The 21883-nt window shown below is 45.2% G+C and overlaps 1 protein-coding gene across 1 annotated transcript in view; it reads right to left on the reverse strand.

The window, feature by feature from the left end:
• Positions 1–21883, reverse strand: part of adamts6 (ADAM metallopeptidase with thrombospondin type 1 motif, 6) — a 400523-nt gene that overhangs the window by 13175 nt on the left and 365465 nt on the right. Inside the window, exons 19-20 of the mRNA XM_070869378.1 lie at positions 19898–20036; positions 8768–8897 (exon numbers count right to left, since the gene is read on the reverse strand). Coding sequence (XP_070725479.1) covers positions 8768–8897; positions 19898–20036 — 269 coding nt within the window. The remainder of the gene's footprint in view (positions 1–8767; positions 8898–19897; positions 20037–21883) is intronic.

Here is a 21883-nt window from a genome sequence, read left to right on the forward strand (position 1 = left end):
CAGCAATGATGACATCATTGCCGTGCGCATCGCCCCGTTGCTACCACGGAAGTTAAATTGCCCCGCGCAACCTGGTGTTGACAATGACAGCTTCAGCTGAAGCTGTCGAGTTGCAGTCGGGAGCCAGCTGGAGCAGCGCCATTTAAAGGTGCAATCTTGAAAAAAATTTCTGTTGACCATCACTTTTTTCTATTTTCCAACACATAGGCAGAGTGGCTGGTGGACTGATAGCAGCATTTTTTACTTCAAGGAGTCTTCTGCTTCCTAACTATTCCCCATGTATAACTCAGAGCAGATTTGAAGTTACAACATTTCTGTCACTTCATGGGGACTGTGCTGGCACTCAACCTCCTGCTCCGACGTCACCTTCAGAGATTGCTTAGACAAAGACAATTACAGAAAGAAAGGCATAGAGAGAGGGAGAGAGAAAGGCACAGATAAAGACAGGGAGAGGCCTAAGGAGAGGTCCAGGGAGCAAGGCACAGACAAAGGCACAGATAAAGACAGGCAGCAGGACAGGGAGAAACACAGCAAGATTTGGCCAAAGGGAGAAGGCACCATAGGGCTGGCAACAGGAGGCCTTACCCTCCCAGGGTATTCTAGCAGCAGTTCCCCTACATCAATTTCACTGAGGAGCAGTGTGTGCGAAGGCTACATTTCAGCAAGGACGTGGTCCATCTTCTGCAACTAGACCTGGAGCCTCAGACCAGGGTGAGGACAGTTCTTTCAGTGGCAGTCAAGGTCATCATCATGCTCAATTTCTATGCTAATGGATCTTTCCAGGGAGCAACAGGAGACATCTCCCAGTTTGCCGTCCATTGTTCCATCCGGGAGGTCACAGATGTTCTGCACAGAAGGAGGAGGGACTACGTCTCCTTCTCCATGAGCAGAGAGAAGCAGCACGAGTGTGCATGTGGCTTCGTCAGGATAGTGGGCTTCCCCACGGTGCAGGGTGCCACTGACTGCACTCACGTCACTTTGCGGGCACTGCTTCACAATCCTGAGATTTTCCGTAACCGCAACCACTCACTGCATGTACAACTGGTCTGCGACCACACACGCAGAATCCTCACCGTCAATGTCCGCTGTCCTGGCAGCAGCCACAATGCCTTCATCCTATGCCAGCTCTATTCCAGCTCCCAAATAAAGCTCGTAGCTGGCTGCTCGGAGACAAGGGCTATCCGCTAACAACCTGGCTCATGACTCTCCTCCTCAATTCCACCACTCCTGCCCAGCACTCATACAATGACAGCCATGCCACCACCAGGAACATCATTGAGCAGACCATTGGTGTGCTGAAGCAACGATTCCGCTGCCTTGACCGCTCGGGAGGGGATCCCCAGTACTCGCCTGAGCGGGTGTCCCTATTCGTTGTTGTCTGCTGCATGCTGTACAACCTCGCCATAATGAGGGAACAGCCATTACCACCAGGCATAGCCGCACCACCTGAGGAGGAGGAGGAGGAGGATGAGGAGGAGAAGCAGGGGCAGGAGGAGGAGGAAGAGGAGCAGGAGCAGCAACATGAGTGATGGAGGAGGCCGCGAGGCCCTCGCGCTGCAGCAAGGGATCAGACCAGTGAATTCCATCCCACTTCCCAGTTCCTCTGGATGTCCCCATGACCACATCCATTTTCCCTTCCATTGCAAAGCCCCAGAACTGAAATGAGAGACAACAGCAATGATTAAACATTCCAATCAAAATTTATATCATAATAACAACAAAGGCTTACATAATGTATTAACTAATCACGCTTGTGCATTTCCTTATATCCCCTCTTTGTTTGAAATAATCCAATGCTCCTCCGCAGTGTGTCCCCTCCAGCTCAGGTAGTGGAAGGCTGCTGTATGTCAGGGTCAGAGACTACAGACGTCCTAGCAGGATGCCTTCGACATGCTCTGGGCCTGGAAAGCCCGGCTGTAGACTGCACCACCTCAGGCTGGGCGGCAGCAGTCTGGGCTGGCTGGGTGATGGCCAGCGACAAGTGCAATGTCGGAGTGGCAGTGGTGGGCTCGGGAATGCTGTCATCCTGAGAGAGGACCTCAGGTTCCTGCTCCACTGACCCACTGCCACTACTCCGGGGCAGCACCTCAGCATCCCCACCAGTCTGCTGCAGAACAGTTTTGCGGGTTGCTGCGAACCATGAGATCCCCGGTGGATTGTGATGGACCTAGCAGCGATGGCAGCATTCAGAGCATGCGTGGCATCGAGCTGAGACTGCACGAGAGCAGTCTCAGATTCCATGCCACCAACCATTGTCTGCATAACAGCACTGAGACATTAGCTTCCGCCTGTGCTGCAATGGAAGCTGCCACATTGCCATGACACGCGTCATGAGGTCTGGATCTATATGGTCTCTCTGGGAGTCCACCATGGTCTGCAGCCTGGCAATGATGGGCTCCATGGTGTGTGCCAAGCTCTGTGCAATGCTGGAGGCGGTCTCCTTCACGCTCTGTACCACTACCGAGAGGCTCTCGGGCACCCTTGCCATTGCACCTCTGATGCCTGAGTCATCACCCGTTGTGTGAATGCCTTCCCATCAAGGTCCTCATCTGAGTCCTGTGTAGCAGAACTTTCACGCGAACACGCCCTCCGGGGAGATGACTCCCGAGGTTTCATTTCCCCTTGGCCTTGCTGCAGCCCGATAGGCCCATTTACCCAGTGCAGACCCCTCTACCAAGCTAACCTCTAGTTCCAGTCTCTGAGCTGGTGCCTGCGGGTGAGAGATGCAATGACACAGTGCTCGACTCCTACTCCTCCTCTTCCTCTCCCTCCAGAATCAGTAGGGGGAGGGGGCTCTGGTGCAGGCTGTACAGCTTCTGCCTGGTTATCTGAAAGCATAAATGGCACAAGACTCGCATCAAGGTGAGGGCAGCGGGAGAGGAATAGAGCAAGGAATGTAGACAGTATGAGGAGCTGGAAAGTGATAAAGCCTTCTGGTGGGGATGGGGGGGGGGGGGCGGGGAAAGTGGTATGAGAGAAGAGGCGATAAAGATACCATTGTTGCCCCCAGTAGGGTCGATGTCTACGCCGGCCACAGCGACCACCACCTGGCTGCCAATGAGCCGCAGCACTTGCTCCTCAATGTCAGAGAGAGGTCATATGTCAGATGCTCCTCCTCAAGCCCTTTGCTGCTCCCGGCTGTTATGTGCCATCTTGGCCTGCAAAAGAAAGGAACTGGTATAAGTAAGAGTCCAGCAATGTATGTGGGAAATATGCCTGCCGTGGCTGAATAACTGTGAATGTAGGCAAGGTGTGAGATGAGGATGGGAGTGCGAGTATCTGCAGATGCTTGGTGGTTGAGTGGTTGAGTGGTGTGGAAGTGTTGGTTTTCACAGTGTGCACAGACAGAGGTTGAGAGGCTGGTATGGAGGAGGTGTAGAAGCTTGAACTCACTTTGACCATCCGACATAGGTCGTTGAATTTCTTGCGGCACTGGGTCAGGCTTCTCTGCACCTCAGTGCTTGCCGACATCTCCTGGGTAACCCCTTGCCACACGGCATGGAACGTCTGCGGTGATGGCCGCCGTCCCAAGGCAGGGAAGAAGGAGGCCCTCCTGGTTTCTAGTGCCCGCACCGATGCCTCTAAAGTCACATCACTTAATCAGGTGGCACTCTCCCTTAAAGGGGGATTTGCAGCAGCCATTTCACCTCCTTCCTGGACTCCACAGATCAGTGAATGAGTTGAGCAATGCTGAAAATGAGCATCAGCAGGTTCAAATGATCAGCGCTTTAAGAGCCTGATGAAGCTGGAGTTGAGGATTGAAGGCTGATTGATGAATAGAACTCAGCTGAAATTGGGTAAGTGCCTGTGAACTCTTTTGGGAGCAAACAAAAAACATTAAACCGTGCCCCCCGATCTGGGGGAAACACCAAACATTTACAAGGAGTGCCTGTGAATAGCGCCCCTGCAATGCCCAGCTGAGGCCATTAGTGCTTCATTTAAAGCCCCTCCCCCTCTCATTCTTGGGGCAAAAACACAAACATTTGACACAATTTGCCATCTCGCAGGGCGCTAACTTTTCTCTGAGAAAAAAATTATCCCCCAAATGGGGCACTGGCCAATTTTGCCCCCCCCCGCCCCCCGAGTGTAATTTATCTAAGTTTGCTGATGATAAAAAGCTAGGTGGGAAAGTAAGCTGTGAGGATGTCACAAAGAACCTGTAAAGGGATGTAAATAGGTTGTGAATGGGCAATAAAGTGGCAGGTGGAGTATAACGTGGGGAAATGTGAAGTTATTCACTTTGGGAGGAAGAAATAGAATATTTTTCAAATGGTGAGGAAATATTAAATGTTGGTGTTCAGCGAGATTTAGGTACAGGAAACAGAGTTAGCTTGCAGGTATAGCAAGCAATTAGGAAGGCAAATGGCATGTTGGCCTTTATTGCAAGGGAGTTGGAGTACAAGAATAAGGAAGTTTTGCTACAATTGTACAAGGCTTTGGTGAGATCACACCTGGAGTACTGTGCACAGTTTTGGTCTCCTTATCTGAGGAAGAACATACTTGCCTAGAGGCGGTGCAACAAAGATTCACTACATTGATTCCTGGGATGAAAGGGTTGTCCTATGAGGAGAGATTGAGTAGAATGGGCCTACACTCTGGAGTTTAGAAGAATGAGAGGTGATCTCATTGAAATATATAAGATTCTGAGGGGGATTGTCAGGGTAGATACTGAGAGGTTGTTACCCCTGGCTGGAGAGTCTAGAACTAGGGAGCATGGTCTCAGGAAAATGGATCATCATATACGACTGAGATATGGAGGAATTTCTTCACTCAGAGGGTTCTGAATCTTTGAAATTCTCTACCCCAAAGGGCTGTGGATGCTGAATCATTGAGTATATTCAAGGCTGAGATAGATAGATTTTTGGATTCTAGGAGAATCAAGGGATATGGGGATCGGGCGAGAAAGTGGAGTTGGGGTCGAAGATCAGCCATGATCTTACTGAATGGTGGAGCAGGCTCGAGGGGCCATATAGCCTACTCCTGCTCCTAATTCTTATGTTCTTATAACTCCCCAAACAAGTACTTGCAGTTTTCTACTCTTCAACCAATTTCTTATCATTCCCAATGTTGAATATAAATCCCCACTGCTTTGAACTTAACTAATAGCCTTTTATTTGGAACTTTGTTGAAAGTGCTTTTTGCAAGTCTCGGCCAATTGAGAGTTCACTTTCTCCGAAAGGTTCATCAGGCAAGATTTTCCTCTGCTGAATCCATGCTGAGTACTGTTTACCAGGTTATTAGATGATCCTCAAGTTTACTCCTTATAACCAATTCCATTAGTTCGCTTGGCGATGAAGTAAGACTAATGGCTCTGTCGTTTCCTGCAGCTTCTTTGCAATGCTTTTTGAACATTGGCACCACATTAGCCTGCTTCCAATCTGCTGGTACCTCCTCAGTTTTCAACTCTCTTGTGATCACCATCAATGTCTCTATCACAAAGCATCTTTCTTGTCTTTGAAACTGATCATATATCCCTAGGATTCATTTGTTTAGAGCCTATTTAGCATGTTAGGACTTTCATCTCATTTATATTGATGCCATTAATCCTACTTAGGTTACTGGTACTTAGGGAGGGCATTTTGCTCATGTCTTCCCTTGTGAAGGCCTGGAGAAATCAATCTAATACACATCCTCTGTTTCAGCTCTTTTTGCTTCTTTTAGAGTTCTTGCCAATTCTCTGACTGCCCTCTTACTGTTGAAATATTAAAAGAAATCTTACTGTTATGTTACAGTCTGCAGCTAAATTTTCCATGTCGCTCTCTTACCTCTCTGATCATCATTTTAACTATTTCTCTAAGTTCCTATGCTCATTCCAGTCAACTCTTTCCTCCCTGTATTATTTATACAGGTTGCTCTTCCTCTTTATTTTGCTTTTGATTTAAGGTCATGCTTGTTTAGTCTAAGCTTGCTGACCTTAGGCATGCGTTTATCCTGCATGTTCAGCAGTATGAATATTCCACTTTCTACTGAAATGTTATGGAACAAGCCCTGCCAATCAATTGCTTAAGCTGTTTTCTCATTGCTTTTAAATTAACCATCTTAAAATTAAATACCTTGGGCTGGATTTTCGGCCTGTTGCTGTCTCGGTTTTTGCCCCGGGGGGCGGCAATGGCAGTGGCAAGCTCTTCTGGATGGCCAGCTTCCAGCGCCCCGCCGGGCTTTTCGATGGGGCGCGGAGCATTACCGCCCGGAAGAGGCGAGTCGGTGTGCAACGCGCCTGGTTGCGACATCAGCTTGATTTTTGGCTCCCTCCCGATCCGTAGCGCTGCGCAGAGTGCTGTGCTGGGACCGCCTGTGAAAGTGGGCGGTCTGAGCTATCGTGGCGGCAGTGAGGTAAGTAATGTCAATCTCAGGTAAGTGTGATTGTTTTTATTTGATTTTTTTTGTGATTTATGTTGTGGTGGCGTGAGTCATTTATTGCGAATGCTTTTGGTGTTTTCTTTTCAGTTTGTTTTCTCCCCAGGTCTCTCTCAGAGCGTTCCAAGGCCGGTTGTTTAGCTCTGGATTTTCGCTTGCTCAGCCGGCCTAGCGCCCAAAGAGAGGTGTGCAACACTTCCCTTAGCGTTCCACCCCGCATTCAGGGCCCAGCTGCTGAAGTTAGCTGACTGAGGCGCAAACTGTTCCCGGGCGCAAACTTTACCGTCCCGCCACTATTACCGCCCGAAATGAGCAAAGCTGAAAATCCAGTATTTCTAGATCCCAGATCACGCCGAACTTGGTTATTCTATGTTCACAATTCCCTAATGATGGTACCGGTTCCCTTTCCTGTATGTTGTCTGCATTACTTATCATACCAATACAAAGTCAAATTGTGCACCGCCTCTCATGATTTTCTTGACACACTTGGTCATGAAGCAATCATTTACCTCAGACTCTGAACTGCTTGGGTAGTTCCAAATTATTGACATTTTTCAGTTAAATAACTTTCTTGTTTACATATGCCTTTCTTATTTTTTAATAGACTAAACTGTCTTCCATCTTTTTCTGATCTAGCGGTCTGTAATATGCCCTGAGCATGTTTTCTCTTTGACATTAAAGATATCTAACCAGAGGAATTCATTTTATAACTTTTCAACTCCCATAGGATCAACTTCATTAACCTCCCATGTGTCTCTGACATATAGGGCTGCACTACTCCCTTTCCTGTCTGCTACTTTTTATTTGAACACTGTATACCCCTGTTGCATGTTGTATTCATTACAATCCTCCAGGGTCAACCATGTTTCTGATATTCTTATCACATTGTGTTCCTTACTGTTACAACAGCATCCAGTTCCAGCATCTCATATCCAAAGCTTCTAGTATTCATGTGTATACATTTTAATTGTAGATTTGCCTCCTTCCTTGGCCTTGTGTCTGTCTGGTCCTGGTACCTGGCTCCTGTTTGTGTCTAAGTTTGCTGGCCCATAGGTACATGTTGACCCTGTCTCAGTCTTGTCTGGGATCTAATTTCCTCTCTGCCCATCCCCTTGCCTATCTGGTTTAAATTATTCTCACTAGCTGTGTCTTATGTTCCTTAGAAGTCTCATGTTCCTGCTTTGTTTAGGTGCATACTGTCTCTCCTGTACTAGTCCTTACTGTCCCAGAAATATTCCCAGTTACTTATAAAGATAGTATTATTTTCACACCAGGTTGTTGCCAGTTATTTACATCCTCAAATTTCTTGGTCAACCCTCTTTATCAAATACCAGAATATACCAAAGAACATTACTTTGCATTGCTTTCCTTTGAGTTCTAAAGCAATCATCAGGTGTGATTTTAAAGCCTGCATATTATTTCTCACTATATGTTTACTGCTACATGAATTATTACCCCTGGGTTCCATTCTGTCCACTTTGGTTAGCCCTTCTAACTTTCCTTCAATGTGCATTGCCCTAGCTCCAGGTAAACAAGCCACTACTCTATAGGTACTGTCCTTATATGCACCAGAATATTCATTTTCCAGAGCAAAGAGTTGGAATCATAGAATGGTTACAGCACAGGAAGCTGCCATTTGGCCCATCAAACCCATGCTGGCTCACTGCAAGAGCACTTCAGCTAGTCCCACTCCCTTGTCCTTTCCCCGTAGCCCTGCAATTTTTTTTCCTTTGGGTACTTATCTAATTCCCTTTTGAAAGTCATGATTCATAGAATGGTTACAGAACAGAAGGAGGCCATTTGGCCCATTGAGCCCGTGCCAGCTCTCTGCAAGAGCACTTCAGCTAGTCGCACTCCCCCACTTTTCCCCGTACCCTGCAATTTTTTTTTCTTCAGGTACTTATCCAATTCCCTTTTGAAAGCCACAGTTGAATCTGCCTCCATCACCCTTTCGGGCAGTGAATTCCAGATCCTGAGCCAGATTGATTATAGAGCTGATTCATGGGTGTGCGATCATCGCTGCGGAACTTCCCTCTATGTGATGCACTCGAGCGTTTCCTTTATAACAATTTGCATTTATTGAGTGCCTTTAATGTAGTAAAACATCCCAAGGTGCTTCACAGGAGCGTTATCAGGCAAAATTTGACACCGAGCCAAATAAAGAGATATTAGGACAGGTGACCAAAACCATGGTCAAAGAGGTAGGTTTTGAAGAGGAGAAGGTAGAGAGGCAGAAAGGTTGAGGGAAGGAACTCCAGAGCTTAGGGCCTAGATAGCTGAGGGCACGTCTGCCAATTGAGATAAAAAAGTAAATCAATCAGCTTCTGCTGATTCAAATTGCATTAGAAGGAAAAACTGTTACTGCTTCTACAGTGCACAAAATTATAAAGAGAAAAATCTGCAAACTTACTCTGGTGGACACGGCTCAGTGTTGCAAGTTCTCTGAGTTTCTGGTGGCTTACTGTCAAGGTCACAATAACTATTCTGGACAATAGAATTGTCATCTAATCTTTTACAAACTACTTCTTGCTTCTGTGCACCTGTAAAATAAGAAGTGTTTTTTTCCTTTTTTATTAAGATTAGCACATTTTTTAAAATAATGTCTATGCATAATCATGATTTAAAAATCGTAATAGGGATCTGCTGGCATTATAGAAAAATATTAATTTCTTATTTGATATATAGTATATTCTGAATTTGCCTAGATGTGCAATATGTTTAATTACTAAAAACATAACATTATCCAACTTCTTCATGCATGACAAAATACCTTTCATGCTTTAAGCACACATCAGTAAATGGTGGGTAGTGCACTCCCAATGTTCTGATATGTGCTTGCAAGGTGAGGACTTGGAGAAATTTTCTTCATTTCTAAATATTAATCAGTGAAGAGGATGGTAGGAGACTTCAGCAGGGCACAGACTAGTGAAATGGGCAGACAAAATTTAATGCAGAAATGTGCGAAGTGATGCAATTTAGAAAAAAAATTAGGAGAGGCAATATAAACTAAATGGCAACATTTTTAAGGGGATGCAGGAACAGAGAGACCTGAGGGTTCAAGAAACTTGGGCACAAAGCTCTAGGCTGACAGTCCAGTGCAGTGCTGAGGGAGTGCTGCACTCTCGAGGTGTCACATTTCAGCCCCGTCTGCTCTCTCAGGTGAATGTAGATGATCCTATGGCGCTATTTCAATGACGAGCAAGGGAGTTATCCCCGGTGTCCTGGCCAATATTTATCCTTCCATCAACATAACAAAAACAGATTATCTGGTCCTTATTGTTATATATGAGGACCTGTATTTACTATGTACAGCCACCAGAGGGCTCAGCCCCTGGAGTCCCAAGGGATGCCATAATTCCTTGGGAGCACAGGTATTTAAGGAGGCTTCACAGGTTGGAGAGGCACTCTGGAGACCTGCAGTAAAAGACTAAGGTCACACTTTACTTTGAGCTCACAGTGTTCAGTCTGATTCTTTCTCCATACACAACAACTGGTGACGAGATACAGATAGCGAACCCAAAGATGCAGAGAACAGTGGGCACCGTGGAGAAATTCTCGGAGGGAGATGATTGGGAAACTTTTGTGGAGTGACTCGACCAATACTTTGTGGCCAACGAGCTAGATGGGGAAGAGAGCGCTGCCAAACGAAGGGCGATCCTCCTCACCGTCTGTGTGGCACCAACGTATGGCCTCATGAAGAATCTGCTCACTCCAGCGAAACCCACGGAGAAATCGTACGACGATTTGTGCACACTGGTCCGAGAGCATTTGAACCCAAAGGAAAGCGTTCTGTTGGCGAGGTACTGGTTGTACACCTACAAAAGGTCTGAAGGCCAGGAAGTGGCAAGTTATGTCGCTGAGCTAAGACGCCTTGCAGGACATTGCGAATTTGAAGGACATTTGGAGCACATGCTCAGAGACTTTTTCGTACTTGGCATTGGACACGAAACCATATTTCGCAAACGTTTGACTGCAGAGACCCCAACATTGAGTAAGGCCATATCGATAGCCCAGGTGTTCATTGCCACCAGTGACAATACGAAGCAAATCTCTCAGCACACAAGTGCTGCTACAAGTACTGTGAACAAAGTGATGTTGTTTTTGAATCGTAACGTACAGGGCAGGTCACACGTCCCTGCAGCTGCACGTCCGCAGATGACTCAGAGTCCACCATCAAGGGTGATGAATGCAAGGCCATTAACATCTTGTTGGCGCTGCGGGGGTGATCATTGTTTCCATTCATGCTGATTCAAAGAGTACGTTTGCAAGGGCTGTGGAACAATGGGACACCTCCAACGAGTGTGCAGGCGAGCTGCAAAGCCTGTTAAACCTGCAAACCACCATGCTGCAGAGGAGGACAGATCCACGGAGGATCACGATGAACCAGAGCCTCAGATAGAGGAGGCAGAGGTACATGGGGTGCACACATTCACCACGAATTGTCCCCGAATAATGCTGAATGTTGAACTAAATGGACTCCCGGTGTCAATGGAGCTGGACACGGGCGTGAGCCAGTCCATTATGGGCAAAAAGACTTTCAAAAGGTTGTGGTGCAACAAGGTCTCAAGGCCAGTCTTAACTCCAATTCGCATGAAACTAAGAACTTACACTACAGAACAGATTCCTGTAATCGGCAGTGCTACCGTCAAGGCCTCCTACGATGGAGCGGTGCACAAGCTACCACTCTGGGTGGTACCGGGCGATGGTCACACGCTGCTCGGCAGGAGCTGGCTGGGAAAGATACGCTGGAACTGGGATGACGTTCGAGCGCTATTGCCCGCTGATGATAGTTCATGTGCCCAGGTCTTAAACAAATTTCCTTCGCTGTTCGAACCAGGCATCGGGAAATTCCGAGGAGCAAAAGTGCAGATCCACTTAATTCCGGGGGCGCGACCCATCCATCACAAGGTGAGAGCAGTACCGTACATGATGAGAAAGGGTAGAGATCGAGCTAGACCGGCTGCAAAGAGAGGGCGTCATTTCACCGATCGAATTCAGCGAGTGGGCCAGTCCTATTGTCCCAGTCCTCAAGGGAGACGGCACCGTCAGAATCTGTGGTGATTACAAAGTAACTATCAATCGTTTCTCCCTGCAGGACCAATATCCACTACCAAAGGCCGATGACCTCTTTGCAACGCTGGCAGGAGGAAAGACGTTCACGAAGCTGGATCTGACTTCAGCCGACATGACGCAGGAACTGGAGGAATCATCGAAGGCCCTCACCTGCATCAACACGCACAAAGGTCTTTTTATTTATAAAGATGCCCGTTTGGAATCCGATCAGCGGCGGCGATATTCCAGAGAAACATGGAAAGTTTACTGAAGTCGATCCCGCACACCGTAGTCTTCCAGGACGACATCTTGTTCACAGGTTGGAAAACAGTTGAGCATCTGCAGAATCTGGAGGAGATTCTTAGTCGACTCAACCGCATGGGGCTCAGGTTAAAATGCTCGAAGTGCGTTTTCCTGGCACCTGAAGTGGAGTTCTTGGGAAGGAGGATTGCGGCGGACGGCATCAGGCCCACCAATGCGAATACAGAAGCAATCAAGAACGCACCGAGGCCAGAGAACATGATGGAGCTGCGGTCTTTTCTGGGACTCTTGAACTACGTTGGGAACTTCCTATTGGGTCTCAGCACACTGCTAGAACCATTACATGTCTTACTACGAAAAGGGGGCAAATGGGTTTGGGGAAAAAGCCAAGAAAATGCCTTTGTAAAAGCGAGAAAATTGTTATGCTCAAACAAATAGGGTAAAGAAAATGCATCAATACCTGTTTGGGCTAAAATTTGAATTGGAAACTGACCATAAGCCACTTATATCCCTGTTTTCCAAGAGTAAAGGGATAAATACCAACACATCGGCCCGCATCCAGAGATGGGTGCTCACGTTGTCCGCATACAACTATGCCATCCGCCACAGGCCAGGCACAGAAAACTGCGCCGATGCTCTCAGTAGGCTGCCATTGCCCACCACGGGGATGGAAATGGTGCAGCCCGCAGATCTAGCCATGGTTATGGAAGCATTTGAGAGTGAGCAATCACACGTCACTGCCCGGCAGATCAAAATCTGGACAAGCCAGGATTCCTTATTATCTCTAATCAAAAGCTGTGTGCTTCACGGGAGCTGGGCCAGTGTCCCAGTGGAAATGCAGGAAGAGATAAAGACGTTCCAGCGGTGCAAAGATGAAATGTCTATACAGGCAGACTGCCTTCTGTGGGGCAATCGAGTACTGGTCCCCAAGAAGAACAGAGACACCTTCATCAATGACATCCACAGTACTCACCCAGGCATCGTAATGATGAAAGCGATAGCCAGATCCCATGTGTGGTGGCCCGGTATCGATGCGGACTTAGAGTCCTGCGTTCACAGATGTAATACATGCTCGCAGTTAAGCAATGTACCCAGGGAGGCGCTGCTAAGTTTATGGTCTTGGCCCTCCAAACCGTGGTCTAGGGTATACGTCGACTATGCAGGCCCCTTGTTGAGTAAAATGTTCCTTGTATTTGTAGCCGCATACTCCAAGTGGATTGAATGTGAGATAATGTCGGCTAGCACGTCCGCTGCCAACACTGAAAGTCTGCGGGCCATGATTGCCACTCACGGCTTACCCGATGTCCTGGTGAGCGACAACGGGCCACGTTTTACCAGTGCTGAGTTCAAAGAATTCATGACCCGTAACTGGATCAAACATGTCACAGCTGCCCCGTTTAAAGCAGCATCCAATGGTCAGGCAGAGAGAGCAGTGCAAACCATCAAGCAAGGCTTGAAGAGGGTAACTGAAGGCTCTCTGCAGTCTTGCCTATCCCGAGTCCTGCATAGCTACCGCACGAGACCCCACTCACTCACTGGGATCCCACCTGCTGAACTGCTCATTAAAAGAGCACTTAAGACAAGGCTCTCGTTAGTTCACCCTGATCTACATGAACAGGTAGAGAGCAGGAGGCTTCAACAAAGTGCATACCATGATCACGCAAATGTGTCACACAAGATTGAAATCAATGATTCTGTATTTGTATTAAATTATGGACAAAGTCCCAAGTGGCTTCCTGGCATTGTCGTGGCCAAAGAGGGGAGCAGGGTGTTTCAGGTCAAACTTTCATCAGAAACACTTGGACTAAATCAAACTCAGATTCACGGACTACCCTGAGCAACCCACCTTGGACCCTACCCTTTTTTGATCCCCCAACATACACACCAGTGGCAACCGGCACCACGGTTGACCACGAAGCAGAATCCATCATCCACAGCAGCCCAGCGAGGCCAGCTGCACAGCAGCCCAGCAAGGGCCCAACAAATGATTCAACAACACCAGCTTTCACACCGAGACAATCAACCAGGGCAAGAAGGGCCCAGATCGACTTACAGTGTAAATAGTTACACTATTGACTTTGTGGGGGGGGGTGGGGGGGTGAGTGTTGTTATATATGTAAACTTGTATTTAATCTGTACAGCCACCAGAGGACTCATCCCCTGGAGTCCCAAGGGATCCCATAATCCCTTGGGAGCACAGGTATTTAAGGAGGCTTCACAGGTTGAACAGGCACTCTGGAGACCTGCAATAAAAGACTACAGTCACACTTTACTTTGAGCTCTGAGTGTTCAGTCTGACTCTTTCTCCATACACAGCACTTATCACATTGTTGTCTGTGGGAGATTGCTGTGCGCAAATTGACTGCTGCGTTTCCTATAATTACAAGAGTAACTACACTTCAAAAATACTTCATTGGCTGTAAAGTGTTTTGGGACGTCCAGGGGTTATGTAAGGCACTATATAAATGCAATTATTTTTCTCACATACATAAATTTTTGAAAATTCTGAAAAAAGACTGAGGGGTGACCTAATAGAGGCATTTAATATTATGAATGGCTTTGATAGAGTGGCTTCAGAGAGAGTGCTTCCACTTGTAAGGAAGAGCATAACCAAGAAATCCAATAGGGAATTCAGAAGAAACTTCTTTATCCAAAGAGTGGTGAGAATGTGGAACTCGCTACCACAGGGGGTGATTGAAGTGAATATTATAGATGGGGCCATAAATTGCAGCCCCTCCGGGTATGTACGAAGTGCGCACGCACCCGAAGAGGCCTCGCAAGTGCCGGTTCTCAGCGCGCGATGCACATGTGCCAAGAGCTGACATTTGTGAACTATCAAAATTTCTCTTGACAGATCGCACGCACCCCTGGGAGAAGGAGACATGCACTCAGAGATTTGGGCTATTTGTCCAACTCCTGCCCAGCGAATGTCCTTCAAACTCTTATGCCTGGTAAAAGCAGGTATAGCCTGCTTTTACCAGCATAAGAGTTTTAAAAGATAGAAAAATTAAATTTTATCACTAATTTTTATATTTAAAAACTGTGTCCATTAAGGTAAGTTTATTTTTACCCCTATTAAATCATATTAAAAAAACTCAAAAAAATACATTTTTGTCTAAAACATTCAATTTTAATTAATTTTAAATTTGCGAGGTGTCTTTTTAATTTATTCTGTTGTGTTTCTGTATTTTTGGGAGTATTTTTATTGATAGTAATGGGAGCTTGTATAAACGGAACTCAACCATTCTTATCAATGAGAATACTTCCTCCGGGACCACCAGGTACTTTTGTAAAATAAATTTCAGTCAGAGGTGTCTTTCCAGAGGAAGCCTCCGATTGCGATTTCTGGACCATGCTTTTAAGGGGAGGCTCGACAAGCATATGAGGGAGACGGGAATAGAGAGTTATGAGAAAAAATTGGAAGAGGCTCGAGTGGAGCATAAGCACCAGCATGGACTGGTTGGACCAAACGGCCTGTTTCTGTGCCGTATATGCTATATAATCCAATGTAAAATCTTTCAAGTTGGCAGGACAAGTTCATAAGGCTGTTAAAAAGGCATACGGGATCCTAAGCTTTATAAATAGAGGCATAGAGCACAAAAGCAAGGCACTTATGGTAAATCTTTATAAATATTTGGTTATGCCTCAGCGAGAGTATTTTAGCTACAGTACTTTAGGAAGGACTAGAGAGCTGGCCATCCTAGACTGGGTGTTGTGTAATGAGAGAAGACTAATTAGCAATCTTGTTGTGGGAGGCCCCCTGGGGAAGAGTGACCATAATATGGTAGAATTCTTTATTAAGATGGAGAGTGACAGTGTTAATTCAGAGACTAGGGTCCTGAACTTAAGGAAAGGTGTGAGACGTGAATTTGCTAGGATAGACTGGCAAATGATACATAAAGGGTTAACAGTGGATAGGCAATGGCAGACATTTATAGATTACATGGATGAACTCCAACAATTGTACATCCCTGTTTAGAGTAAAAATAAAACGGGGAAGGCAGCTCAACCGTGACTAACAAGGAAAATTAGGGATAATGTTAAATCCAAGGAAGAGGCATATAAATTGGCCAGAAAAAGCAGCAAACCTGAGGACTGGGAGAAATTTAGAATTCAGCAGGGGAGGACAAAAGGTCTAATTAGGAGGGGGGAAATAGAGTATGAGAGGAAGCTTGCAGGGAACATAAAAACTGACTGCAAAAGCTTCTATAGATATGCGAATAGAAAAAGATTAGTGAGGACCAATGTAGGTCCTTTGCAGTCCGAATCAGGTAAATTTATAATGGGGAACAAAGAAATGGCAGACCAATTGAACAAATATTTTGGATCTGTCTTCACTAAGGAAGACACAAATAACCTTCCGGAAATACTAGGGGTTCGAGGGTCTAGCGAAAAGGAGGAACTGAAGGAAATCCTTATTAGTCAGGAAATTGTGTTAGGGAAATTGATGGGATTGAAGGTCAATAAATCCCTAGGGTCTGATAGACTGCATCCCAGAGTAGTTAAAGAAGTGGCCATAGAAATAGTGGATGCATTGGTGATAATTTTCCAACAGTCTATTGACTCTGGATCAGTTCCTATGGACTGAAGGGTAGCTAATGTAACACCACTTTTTAAAAAAGGAGGGAGAGAGAAAACAGGGAATTATAGACCGGTTAGCCTGACATCAGTGGTGGGGAAAATATTGGAATCAACTATTAAAGATGAAATAGCAGCGCATTTGGAAAGTAGTGACAGGATCGGTCCATGTCAGCATGGATTTATGAAAGGGAAATCATGCCTGACAAATCTCGAATTTTTTGAGGATGTAACTAGTACAGTGGACAAGGGAGAACCAATGGATGTGGTGTATTTGGACTTTCAAAAGGCTTTTGACAAGGTCCCACAAAAGAGATTAGTGTGCAAAATTAAAGCACATGGTATTGGGGGTAATGTATTGACGGGGATAGAGAACAGCTTGGCAGACAAGAAATAGAGAGTCGGAATAAACGGATCCTTTTCAGAATGGCAGGCAGTGACCAGTGGGGTGCCGCAGGGTTCAGTGCTGGGATCCCAGCTATTTACAATATACATCAATGATTTAGATGAAGGAATTGAATGTAATATCTCCAAGTTTGCAGATGACACTAAGCTGGATGGCCGTGTGAGCTGTGAGGAGGATGCTAAGAGGCTGCAGGGTGACTTGGACAGGTTAGATGAGTGGGCAAATGCATGGCAGATGCAGTATAATGTGGATAAATGTGAGGTTATCCACTTTGGTGGCAAAAACAGGAAGACAGAATATTATCTGAATGGTGACAGATTAGGAAAAGGGGAGGTGCAATGGGACCTGGGTGTCATGGTACATCAGTCATTGAAGTTTGGCATGCAGGTACAGCAGGTGGTGAAGAAGGCAAATGGTATGTTGGTCTTCATAGCTAGAGGATTTGAGTATAGGAGCAGAGAGGTCTTACTGCAGTTGTACAGAGCCTTTGTGAGGCCACATCTGGAATATTGTGTTCAGTTTTGGTCTCCTAATCTGAGGAAGGGTGTTCTTGAGTACAGCAAAGGTTCACCAGATTGATTCCCGGGATGGCAGGACTGACATATGAGAAGAGACTGGATCAACTGGGCTTGTATCCATTGGAGTTTAGAAGAATGAGATGGGATCTCATAGAAACATTAAAAATTATGAGGTTAGAGGCAGGAAGAATGTTCCCGTTGCTGGGGAAGTCCAGAACCAGGGGTCACAATCTAAGAATAAGGGGTAAGCCATTTAGGACCGAGATGAGGAGAAACCTCTTCACTCAGAGAGTGGTTAACGTGTGGAATTTTCTACTGCAGAAAGTTGTTGAGGCCAGTTCGTTAGATATATTCAAAAAGGAGTTAGATATGGTCCTTACGGCCAAAGGGATCAAGGGGTATGGAGAGAAAGCAGGAAAGGGGTACTGAGGTGAATGATCAGCCATGATCTTATTGAATGGCGGTGCAGGCTCGAGGGGCCAAATGGCCTACTCCTGCACCTATTTTCTTTGTTTCTATGTCAAGACCTTGGAGAGGATGCAAAGGAGATTTACCAAAATGGTACCAGAGATAAGGGACTTCAGTTATGTGGAAAGACTAGAGAATCTGAGATTGTTCTCCTTAGAGCAGAGAAGGTTAAAAGGAGATTCAATAATGGTGTTCAAAATTATGATGAGTTTGATAGAGAAGGTATGGATAAATTGTTTCCACTGGCAGGAGGATTGGTAGCCAGAGCATGCAGATTTAGGATAATTGGCAAAAATTCCAGGGGGGAAATGAAGGGAACTTTTTTAAAGCAGTGAGTTGTTATAATCTGGATTGCACTACCTGAAAGAGTGGTGGAAGCAGATTCAATCGTAACTTTGAAAAGGGAATTGGATATATAGTTGAAAAGGAGAAATTTGCTGGAGTATGGGGAAAGAGCAGGGGTGTGGGACTAATTGAATAGCTCTTTCAAAGTGCCGGCGCTGGCACGATGCATCAAATGGCCTCGATCTATGCTGTATGGCCTGTATTACTGTACACGTAAAACCTAAAAGGAATGCGGGATCTGTGACAAAAAATAATTGCTGGTAATACTCAGCAAGTATATCAGCTCCTGAACTGAGAAAAGATAGATTTATGTTTCAGGTGCAGAAGCATCAACATAACCAGAAAAATACAAGTAATTCTTTTAACTTTCATTAAAATATGACCATAATGACCAAGATTATGTATGAGTTAGCTAAGCACCCCATCACTACTGAAGACTGTTGGATGAATGTGTGATTTATGCTGGAGGAATATTGGGCATTTGACATCAGAAACATCATATAAAAGATAAATGTGTTTGTCCTTCTGATAGAAAATATGAGTATTACATTGAAGTAGTTTCAAAAAATACAGGGGCATAAATTGTCTTGTATATATTATAATTTGATTTAGATTTAGTTTCTATTTAAATTGTATACCTGAGATTTAAATGACCTTCAACACTATATCATCTAAAACAATGGCCCTGAATTTCCTGAGCTCCTGTCATAACTTGGGCAGAACCCCGTTTTCAGCATTTCTCCAGGGTTTCCACTGACTTCCTGCCAGCACGAGAGCAAGAGAATCCCCGTGGGAATTCAGGGCCAGTAAATTTAATTTACCTGAAATACCAGTACAAATTTGGAAATGTCATGCAAACTTTCAAAATGTGTTCAAATATAACAGGATAGAATAGAATAGAATAGGGTAGGATAATCTTTATAACGTAATCATGTTTAAAATTGAGGAAAAAATTACACAATGCTAAACTTTCCATAGAAAAGTAAAGCCATTTTCTTGTGCACATTCCAGTTGTCTCTCAAAAATTAAAATGCAACAATCTGACCACTGAAACCACATAAATCAGCAACTCAAGAATCCAGTGTGCATATACTAGATACACAGTTTACAAAATACCCTAAAAATCTCCCCTCCTCTCCAGAATGTTAGGGGTCAGTTTCAAAGGTGCTCCAGTACTTCAAGCAAGTGGACATTTTTACAGTGTGAGCCCAGGCAGTGAGCAGCAGCAAGTTATTCAACTGTGGAGGGTGTCAGAGCTGAGCCCGATTTTGTTGTCACCTGACGTCCATACTTTCCAGTCAAGGTCATGATTCGGAGCAGTAACCATGGCTGATTTTCCCCTTCTGCCCAGATGTGCCAAGTACAACAGTAGTTACTTACTGCTGCTCGGCTGAGTTCAGATAGCTCAGCACAGGTTGGGAATTGAACCAAGGTCATTCAGGTGTGTATAGCTTACTGCTACGCCAGACAAAGCTTTTACCTACTAGACTATTGGAGAAACTATAATCTCCTCTTCATAAGGTTTCTTTATTTTCTTCTGAAGTCTATTACTGAATGAATTTAGTGAGATCTAGCGCTTAAGTATTAGTGCTAGCCCCCGAACTGAGGAAATAGCAAGGGAGTGGAATTAATTGGATAGCACTTCAAAGAGTCAGAACAGGCACGATGGGCCAAATGGCCTCCTTCTATGCTGTAAAATTCTATGATTGTAAGTATGGATAATATTGTAAAATGTATAATAATCAGATATATGTACATTCTGAGGAACAATTGTAACCACTGATTCGAATATACCCTGCAAAGATTACATAGGCGCACAGATACACTGCCTTAGTAGTTTTACACCAAATCATAAAAGCTGTATTAAGAGTCAGTGATTATCAACAATTCTGCGGTATTCATGCGCTTCTACCTCCAGAACAGGTGGATGAGCATTCTGACCATGGCAGATTATGCCATGCAAATCCCACTTCTGTATCACCACTACCAGTACGAGTGATTGGAACGTTAAACTTGTACCGAATTCCCTGGTTTGGTTCTTGTAGAAGCACCTATGATGAAACAAAACAGATCAGACAGACCCTGCTTAAAAGGTTCATGTACACATAATGCCATTCTGTAACTTTTAATATTACAACAACCTCTTTCATCTTGTTACATTGTTTAGAGGGAAAAAAATATCTTTAGTGACTTTCTATGTGCTTATGTGAGGGATGCTGGTGCCACAGAATTGGATACTTTATCCATATTTGTCACCTAATATTAGCACTGAGATTTCCCGGATCAGGCGCAGAATAAAGGGCCTGAATTTGCTCAGGAGTTCTGGCACACTGGGGGCATTATTGGGGCAGGAGGAGCTAATGGGGAGAAATTAGTGGTGGGGCCAGTTTACTCCGGGTCTCTGCTCTACCTTGGCCATGGGTTTAAGAAGGAGTGACGGTGGGCGGATCTTGAGCCCACCTTTCCTTTACTGGTGACGGGATCACACCAGCAAACAGAATTCCTGCCAATTCTGCTTCTGATGCCCCCCTTCCCTGCCCCCAAGCCCACATTACTGAATGAAGCTGGTGTACAGTACTTAGCAAGTGGCGGGAGTGGAGACACCAAATTTTAAAAGCCACTTTCCCTGAGGAAGCTTGTCACAAAATAATCGACCGCCGTAAGTAAAGTGGTCTCTATGGAAAAGGGCAAGCTCTTTGAGCTGTGAAACTTCCTCAGCCAGACCTGATGGCACTCAGCTCCATTGGCTGGCCTGCACTGCTATTTCTAGCCTCCAACCCACTGGGTGCCCAACATTATATAAATAACCAAACCCCGGGAATTCGGATGGAGTCATGGTGTCCTGGGGCCAGCAGGTGGAAGACTTGGAAATTCAGTGCGAAAGCTCTCTTTGCTCTTTTATAAGCATGCTTCCCGACTTTTCCTGAGGATCCCCTACTGCATTAATGTAATGTTTCCACATCTCTAATTCAGTTCTCATAGGATTTTTGCAGTCAGGAGAGATAGATTTTCATTCCATCAAGCAGGGTGGAATCAAAGCCACGGCCCAGATGTGAAAGTCCAATACATTGTTCCACTGACCATCTTGTACCAAAATCTGATAATTTTTGGACAATTTGTTACTTTTAGATTGTTGTTGTATAGTTGAAAACCACATGAGGCGAGAAAGTTGCATGTTGGAGGTTTCATGCTACACAGAAGCCTCTGACCTTTAGTAATATTAACTACAATGAGGGGTCATGGAAGAAGAGTTCCAAGATTTTTGAGGTACATCTTTAGTCATTTGTGGGTCTCTGTGGATAACTGACAGCTGTAGGCATGCTGTATGGTGGCAGGGGAGAATTCACATGCAAGTCAAAAGGCATGGGAAAAAGACCAGCAAGGCACATTCAGTCAAATATAAGTTGGCTATGGATAAGGACAAGGATAGGCCTGGAATAAAAGTCCCGAATTGGGGAAAACTAATTTTGCTAAGTTAAGGAGTGGTTTGGCCACAGTAGACTGGAAACAGCTACTTGTGGGTAAATCAGTGTCAGAACAGTGGGAGGCATTCAAGGAGGAGATCCAGAAGGCTCAGGCCAAACATGTGCCCTTAAAGAAAAAGGATGGGAATAATAATTCTATAGTCCCCTGGGTGTCGAGGGACTTACAGGAGAGGATAAAGAATAAAAGGGACGTTTATGTCATATACCAACGCTAAATACTATAGAATCTTTAGAGGAATATAGAAAGTTAAGAGGCAAAATTTAAAAAGATATTAGGAATGCTAAGAGAGAGCACAAAAAATTCTTGGCTAGTAAAATTAAGGAAAACCCTAAGATGTTCTATAAATATATTAAGAGAAAGAGGGTAACTAAAGAAAGGGTAGGGCCTATTAGAGACCATGAGGGTAATCTTT

This window comes from Pristiophorus japonicus, chromosome 2, assembly GCF_044704955.1.
Source record: "Pristiophorus japonicus isolate sPriJap1 chromosome 2, sPriJap1.hap1, whole genome shotgun sequence".
Classification (NCBI taxonomy): Eukaryota; Metazoa; Chordata; class Chondrichthyes; family Pristiophoridae; genus Pristiophorus; species Pristiophorus japonicus.